The sequence below is a fragment of the Callospermophilus lateralis genome, chromosome 2 (genome assembly GCF_048772815.1).
Source record: "Callospermophilus lateralis isolate mCalLat2 chromosome 2, mCalLat2.hap1, whole genome shotgun sequence".
NCBI lineage: Eukaryota > Metazoa > Chordata > Mammalia > Rodentia > Sciuridae > Callospermophilus > Callospermophilus lateralis.
The window spans coordinates 182,671,647-182,680,225 of NC_135306.1; the positions used below are offsets into that span (position 1 = coordinate 182,671,647).

Here is an 8,579-nt window from a genome sequence, read left to right on the forward strand (position 1 = left end):
TTCAGAGAAGCCATTCCTGACACCTCTCTCCCCAGCCCGAAGGTGATATCCAGGCTATGATGCCTTAACGGAGACCCGGATCTGTGGACTTCACCGCCCCAGACCAGAACCGAGGACAATGGCTTTGTTGAGTGGATGCGGAAGTGAACGGGAACCGGCCTCGGTGATCTAGGTGCACCACCAAGAGGTTTGATTCCCGGAGTCCCTGGGAAAGGCGGAGCAGGCAACCTCAGGACTCTAGCCCGCAGTGACCGGCGGGGTGGGCGTGGGGTGACAGGGGGATGTCGGTTGAAAGTTGCGTGCTACAGAAAGATTCCTCTCCGGGCTGGAGTCACATACTCGGTGGCTCCGGTAGATTCCCGGGAATTTACATAAGGCAGCGTGAATCATCCTGAAGAAAGCACAGGGACCCGCCCTGATCCTCGCCTGGCAGCGCCCGGGGCGCGGTGGGGGTCGGTGCTAAGTTTGTGGATCCGGCGCTGCCCCACGCGAAGGGACTGGGCGTTCACCTTCTCCCCCCCACCCCACCCCCCAGCCAGGGCACGGGGCGGGTCCCTCCAGCCCAGCCAAGAGTCAGGCTTAGCGCCGCCGGCTCCGACGCCCCCGCGCGGGCGCCGCCAACCCAGCTTCCTCCCGGCCCCGAAGACCCGACCAAGTGTGGGGCCACCTCTCCCTCCTGGAAGGATCCATCGCCGCTTTAAGGGGAAGAAGAGAGGAAGGGGCGGGGGAGCGGGGGGCGGGGAGCGGCGGCGGAGGAGGGGGAGGGGGATCCCCCTCGCTCCCACGTGGTCCGGGCGCCTGTGAATCGCGCCCGCCGGAGGGTCTCACAGCGAAATACAAAAGCAGCTGGGAAGCCGCGGCGAGGCGAGTTCCCAGCGCCGGGCAGAGCGCCGGACAGAGCCCCGCAGCGCCCCGCGGCCGCGATGGGGCTCAGGCGCCCAAAGCCCCGGAGCCAACAAGCTGCCGGGCCCGCCTCGCCGCCCCGACCCGGGCGCCGGGGCTCGGCTTGAAGCGGCGGCGGCGGCGGCACCGGCGCGGCCGCGGGAGCATGGGGAGGAGGATGCGGAGCGCCGCCGCCACCGCGGGACTCTGGCTGCTGGCGCTGGGCTCGCTGCTAGCGCTGTGGGGCGGGCTCCTGCCGCCGCGGACTGAGCTGCCAGACTCCCGGCCACCCGAAGACAGACTCCCCCAGCGTCCGGCCCGGAGAGGCGGCCCGGCGCCCGTGCCTCGCTTCCCTCTGCCCCCGCCCCTGGCGTGGGACGCCCGCGGCGGCTCCCTGAAAACTTTCAGGGCGCTGCTCACCCTGGCGGCCGGCGCGGACGGCCCGCCCCGGCGGCACCCTGGCGAGCGCAGGCGGCACGTGCCCGCTGGGCCGCCCGGGCTGGCGGAGCGCGCGGCGGTGCACGAGGGTGTCTTCTGGAGCCGTGGCCTGGAGGAGCAGGTGCCCCGGGGCTTTTCCGAGGCCCAAGCGGCGGCGTGGCTGGAGATTGCGCGCGGCGCCCGGGTGGTGGCCCTGGAGCGCGGGGGCTGCGGACGCAGTTCGAACAGACTGGCCCGTTTTGCCGACGGCACCCGAGCCTGCGTGCGCTATGGCATAAACCCCGAGCAGATCCAGGGCGAGGCCCTGTCCTACTACCTGGCGCGCCTTCTGGGCCTCCAGAGCCACGTGCCACCGCTGGCACTAGCTCGGGTGGAGGCTCGGGGCGCTCAGTGGGCGCAGGTGCAGGAGGAACTGCGCGCCGCGCACTGGACGGAGGGCAGCGTGGTGAGCCTGACGCGCTGGCTGCCCAACCTCACAGACGTGGTGGTGCCAGCGCCCTGGCGCTCAGAGGACGGCCGTCTGCGGCCCCTGCGCGACACAGGGGGCGAGCTGGCCAACCTCAGCCAAGCGGAGCTGGTGGACCTGGTGCAATGGACCGACCTGATCCTCTTCGACTACCTGACGGCCAACTTCGACCGACTTGTAAGCAACCTCTTCAGCCTGCAATGGGACCCACGCGTTATGCAGCGCGCCACGAGCAACCTGCACCGCGGTCCCGGAGGGGCGCTGGTCTTTCTGGACAATGAGGCGGGCTTAGTACATGGCTACCGGGTGGCAGGCATGTGGGACAAGTATAACGAACCGCTGTTGCAGTCGGTGTGTGTGTTCCGCGAGCGGACGGCGAGGCGCGTCCTGGAGCTGCACCGCGGTCAGGACGCGGCGGCCCGGCTACTGCGCCTCTACCGGCGCCACGAGCCTCGCTTCCCGGAGCTGGCCGCGCTTGCCGATCCCCACGCTCAGCTACTGCAGCGCCGCCTCGACTTCCTCGCCAAGCACATTTTGCACTGCAAGGCCAAGTACGGCCACCGGCCGGGGACTTAGCGTCACCCTGAGGAAGAGAGGAAGAACCGGGACTGGGGTGTGGATGAATGGGGGAAGGGCTGTCGCCCCTGCCACCGCCTGGGACCCGCTGGGCCAACGCCCAGACAGTGACCTGAGCGCAAAGGTGTTTAAAAACTAATGCTTCACCCACCTGCCCTCTTTTTTTTTTTTTTTTTAATCTCTCGCTTTTTTCTTTCAAAGTTCTAAGAGGGCGAACTCACCGAGGCGAGAAGTGTAACATTCCCTCCACCCAGCTTATAAAAGGATTCTTTCCTGTGCAGGAGCGGAGACTGGATCCGAAGAAACTGGCTGCTGGGGTTTGTTCCCAGGGTGACGGTCTCTGTGGGAGATGAACCCCATTCTTGGACATCCTCCCCCTCCCTTCCCAAAAAAGGAAAACTTCCGTTTGAGCGGTTGAGCTAATTCTGCAATTTCCTACCAAACGCTGTGCTGGTGGCCCCAGAGCAAGGCTGTGACATTGGCTGGTGGAGCCCCCTTCCTGTGTTCTGCCTTTGTTCCAGCGCAGCGATGGTGAGATCACTGTTCAGAGAAGGGGGACAGCTCCCTCCCGATAGGACAAAGAGAGCAAGACCTCCACACCCTGGGGAGTCCTGGAGACCCTGACAATTTGTCTGACTCATTTCTGAACTCTGTTTTGGCCTGAAGGCTATGAATGCACTGAGTCAAATACGAATTGCTTCTTCCTGCCCCTCCCAACTGACCAAAATTTTGACAATGACGATGTTCACCAGAAGAAAAACCAGTTCCATGCACTTTACTTTGTTTTATTTTAATTTTTTATTAAGAAAAACTTTTTTTATTTGATAGAATTTGCCTTCTATGTATATTTGTGCATAAATTGTGGTGTAAATATACTAAACAAACTTATATTTCAATAAAAGGGAGTTTAAAATTTAGAATTTTAATTCCTGTGGTTTTATATGTTTGAGGTATCTGATGCCTCATCTGCTTTCAGGATAAGCTTTAAGCTATTTCCCTTGTGGATGTGCTTTTAAAACAAAGGATGCATATCCACTCCATTTGTGACTGAAACTTACAGAATTCAACAAAGACAAGAAGAGCTCATTCTCTCTCCTCACTCAGATGAACCCAGTGCTGGAATTTTGAGTTCAGGGAGAGGTTGGGAGAGAGATGAAGGAAAAGTGTTCTATTTCCTAGTAAATAAAACTGATATGAAAGGATTTCACTGTAACATATTCCTATATGAATCGTTTGGTAAACATGCTAGAACCAGATGTGTGAACTAAAATATGACAAATGCCCCCTTCTTAACTAGTCACATGCTGCACATTATTTTCAGCGTTGTAATTACTGTGCATCACAATGTGTTCAGATAATAAGCTGAGCACATATTGCAAACAGGTAGAGAAAGTCATAAATTAATTCTTCTCTTTAATCTCCTGGCATAAATTCCATTGCATTCAGGAGACCATAATCTTCAACATCTGGAGCCATCCCGTTCTTAAATAGGTTGTGCTGATTTCCTGGTACTTACTATGGGGTCCCTTCAGAGCAGCCATTGTAAGGTTAAGAAAGTGCAGAGTACTTTGTACCTGACATTTGGATCCTTGCTTTTAGGAGACTGCAAACTTAAGAGAATGTTTTTGGATTATTTGACCTATGGGGGAGAGGATTAGGTTTTGTTTGTTTTATAACCCATTGGTGTTCTATTTTGGCATTTTATTTGGTTTCTGGACCCAAGTGATCTTGCCTATTATCTTCTTTTTGTTAAATGACTTAAAGGAACTTTTAGTTACAACTTTGTTTTTTATTTGACTGGAATTTGTAAATTTAGAGTTTTATAGATTCACAAAGATATTAAATTTCTGGAGGGGTCCCCTTCTCACTCTGTGCTATAACTGAGTATGTAATTTAACTATTTAATATTACCCTATGGTTTCAGTGCCTTGTGCTAAGCTAAATTTTAGCTGAAGGAAAAAAAAAAAACAGTCCCTAAGCTACTGTGTAAGGAAATTTTTTTCCACAGGATAGTCACAGAATGTACTGATAATGGCAAATATATCTTATTTAAGACATTATGAGACCTCTGATAATTACACCTTTCAAAAAGAAACACTTTCCATTTCTGATGATTAATAACTGAGATTTGCTGCCTAAATTAATAGAGGCTGCTCCAAGAAAAAAAGAAATTTTCAGCAACCTGTGTTTTTACCCAACACATTCATCAAGGAAAACAATGAGCAGAAATAAGTTAGAAGTTTCATATGTTGCACGGGAAATGCACCTCATACAGCTCCAGCTCTGGTGAGTTCTGGACCAGCAGCATTCTCTACATTCTTCCTATCCTTCAGTTCCAAGCCTGGACTTGACCATGGTTAACCATGAACAAGAAACAGCATAATTTGAAAAAACTCCTCTCAGATTCTTTAGTGAACCATATCTGCCTGTTGGAGAAATAAGTTTAATTACATGGTGGAGTTGTTAAGGGAACCAAGACTTAATTACAAAGAAGGGTTTTTAACTATTGCTATTCCTTGTGGATAATAGGTAGGCTGTGGCATGGAAAGATCAATTAAAGTTTGCCATGGTCAGTGAATGCTGTCGGGGACAAATCATTTTTCAAAGAAAAAAAAAAAACCCAAATCTTTCAGGCTGCAGCATGAATTGTGAAGAGTAATGGGTTCTGCAGGCAGATTATATTCTGAATTCTGTCCCTCACGTATTTACCTTCAGCAGGTCATTTAATTTAGTTCCCTCATCTGTGAAATGTAGATTCGATCAGAGTATTGTGGGATTTAAATGTTAATATATAAAACATACAAGGGCATAATAGATGCATAAAAAAGAACCACTTCAGATTCCTCTTTAAATTCTTGCTCTTCTTACAGTTCAATAAACTTCTACTAATGTTCTTCATCAAAACCAAATCTAGCTGTTTCTAAGACCAGGATCAGCTTTAGACCTATATTAATAAATTAATCCAATAAAGTATTTATTAAGGAACTTCTTCCCAAATTATGGAAGGGACTGGTTCATTAAGCCAAGGGAACAGGTTTGATTTCCACACTGGCTAAAGTGTGTGGTTTCAGAACCCAACCAGACCCCAAGCACTGGGGCAGCTATACTGCAAATATATGAGGGAGATTTAAGAGAGAGAGAGAGAAACGGAGATGGTTCCTTGCAAATCCATCACCACTTCTGGAAAGCATCAAAAAGTGATGAATCTTTGCAAGAACAATCCTCTTCCTAATTCCTTCTGCCAAGAGAAAGTAGGCAGTTGACCTTTTCTCCCTGGATTTGACTGTTGATTAATTCCCTCTGTCAATGACACAGTTCTAAACTCTATTAAACATGCTCACCCTCCTGTCTTCAAATCAGAAAGAAAAACAAATTATTTTAACACATCTCAACACTTTTCAACCTTCTGGCTACAACTGCTGCTGGGCAAGTCCTCTAAAACCTAGAGGTTGATTATGTGGATTAAATGAGTAAATATTTATAATTATTCTCAAAATAGTGCCTGGCACATGGTAGATGCAATATAAATATTTATTGGTAGGACAGATCATTTCTCCTCTAAGTCAAAAAAACAGAGGCACCTGGAGTTCCAGGCAGGATCCTCTTTCACAATCCAGCTCTATCACTGCTGTTATAGAACACTTTCTCCATGCTTCTGTTTTGGCTCAGGAAGACCAGCCAGAGTGTGTGGATCTGGCAAGAATTACCTAGATCCTAAAATTGTCAGCTGGTTGTCTTGTTTCTGAAAATGCCCTTTATGGGAGTCGTCTATGTACCACTCTGTTTTTCACAGGGAGGTTGTAATTTTCATTCTCATGAAGTTCAACAGCTTCAGGGAGTAGTGAGCTATGGAATTTCGCAACCTCCTGAGCCATTGTGAGTTATCCATGAGTCACGGATCATCCAAACCTGGGCACTGATCATTTGCCCCTCTGCACACTTGTTCCATTCCACAGAACCACTGATTCCAAAATGGTAGAAGGGTGGTAGGAGCACTAGAGAAGGAGGAAAGGGAGTCCAGTTGATTCGGAAGGACAGGAAATGCTCCAAAATAGAATAGAATACTACTGCCAATGTGGTAAAGAAACCCCCAGGGCAAGGGTAGACATCCACCTCCAAGCTTATTGTGAAGAGTAGAGTATGGTAGAAAGGATACTGGGAGCCCGAGACCCAGGCTACTTCTGACTAATTATATGATGTAAAAGTCATTCACTTCCCCTCTCTGGCTCCAGTTGTCCCACCTGGGAAAGGAAGGTGTTTGATTAGATTGGTAATTTCCAATTTTTAGGCCAGAACCCACAGTATGACACATACTTTACATTGTAACCCAGGACATGCACACTCACATAATTGAAACAAATGTGTGTGTTACACACTTTTTCTTTTATCCAATTTTACTCTATTCCAACTCTTCCTCTACTTCCTAATGCTAATGGTGACCCTACAAATTGATTTATAATTCATCAGTGGGGCACAGCCTGTATTATGCAAAACACTGGGTCAGATAGTCAGCAAGCTCCCTTTCAGCTCTCAGGCTCTAGGGAAATTCCATTTACAACCAGTTTACCACCCACAACAATTTTTCTCTGAGGAGACTACAAACAGGGTTCGATTTTGTATACTCTAAAAACAAGACTAAAGTGTGTTATTCAAAATGTAATTGGGAGAATCTATAAGCTGGTCCTGGAAAATAGAGTCTTTTTACAAATACTCTAAAAATACCTTAAATATGGGAAGTAATGTTCAGTCTGTTCCAACCACATGTGGGCAACTAATGCTTTATAGTAAAATAATAATAATAATTCTTTGTATCTCAGCTTCAACACAGCCCAAGGACGACTCAAGAGGACAGTTTCTTTTCTGTGTATTCATAAAGATCAGACGTAAGAGTCATAATTTTTTAATGTGACTGTTTTACCAGTTTCTCTTTCTGTGTCCTGCTGTGGGGGAAACTGCATTAATAAACTATGTCTCAATGCTGCCTAGCTGGAATTCTTCTCTCTGCAGGATTCCACCAAATATAGCAAATGAATGCTTATTTTATTTATCTTTTCACGTTATTTCCATTTTGGATATGTCTTCTTGAGAATTTTGGAATTTTTCTCTAATGGCACTTTATTATTATTTTTTAGGAGAACAGAGGACTAATTGTTCATTGAGTAACAACAAACACAAAAAAAGAACTCCGTTTTCCCCTTTCTTGGGTGCCATATGGTATCCTTTATGGTTTTCACAGTTATTTTACACCCTCTGCAGAAAAGTTAAGTAGCTTATAGAAACTGGCATTTTTCCAGTACCAGCTTATAGATTTTAATTTGCTGAGAAATTGTGGGTTAATAATAGAGACGTGTCACTGTTAATTTGATGGTGCCATGTCATGCATTTGTTTCTGCCTGTTTTTACACCTTTCTTACAATGACTTCTTAAAAAATGTGTTCCATTAAAGACCCTATCCCCATTCCACAAATGGCCTGGAGAGTTAAGTAAGAGAATACCACAGCTACTATGATCCTTTTTTTTTTTTTTTTTTAAGTTGGGTAAAATAGATGTAACACAAAATTTATTTTTTTAATCTTTTTAAGTGTAGAATTCAGTGGCATTAAGGATACTCACAATGTTGGGCAATAATACCACTGGATATCCAAACTTTGTTATCATTCCCCCAAAATACTCTCATCAGTAAGTAATAACTCCCATCTCTCCCTCCCCTAGCCTCTAATCTGTTTTCGGTCTCTATAAAATTACCTATTCTGGATATTGCATTTCAGTGGAATCACACAGTATGTGTCCTTTCGTGTCTAGTTTCTCTGCCTTCCGTGGCCGTGTACTGGTCATGGAGCCACATGGAGGAGGTAAAAGCAATATTGTTTGGAAACTGGCAGAACTGAATTTGAATCTGATTTCCACACTTCAATAGCCCCAGACCTTCAGACAAATGGATGAACTTTGAATTTCCCTCATCTGGAAAAGCCATGGAACATCTACATGGTCTCTAGAGCCCTTTTCAACTCTAGAAAGATGCTGTATTATTATGTACAGTATCTACACAGATGCATTCTATCCCTAACTTCCAGTTTTATTTCTCTGGTTGTAGATTCAGTAACCTTTTCAGTGCCTCCTACAGAAGTCCCAGGCCTTGAGTTCAGCATTGTGGATTCATGGGTGAGCCAGATAGGAAAGGAGCTCGCCCCTGTGGAAAGTGGTGGCCAGTGGGAAG

The 8,579-nt window shown here is 47.7% G+C and overlaps 1 protein-coding gene across 1 annotated transcript; it reads left to right on the forward strand.

The window, feature by feature from the left end:
• The first annotated feature begins 1,048 nt into the window (after positions 1-1,048).
• Positions 1,049-3,124, forward strand: Fjx1 (four-jointed box kinase 1). The gene has a single exon (XM_076844344.2). It carries the CDS (start codon positions 1,049-1,051, stop codon positions 2,360-2,362), a length of 1,314 nt encoding a protein of 437 aa, XP_076700459.2. The 3' UTR covers positions 2,363-3,124.
• Positions 3,125-8,579: the final 5,455 nt, after the last annotated feature.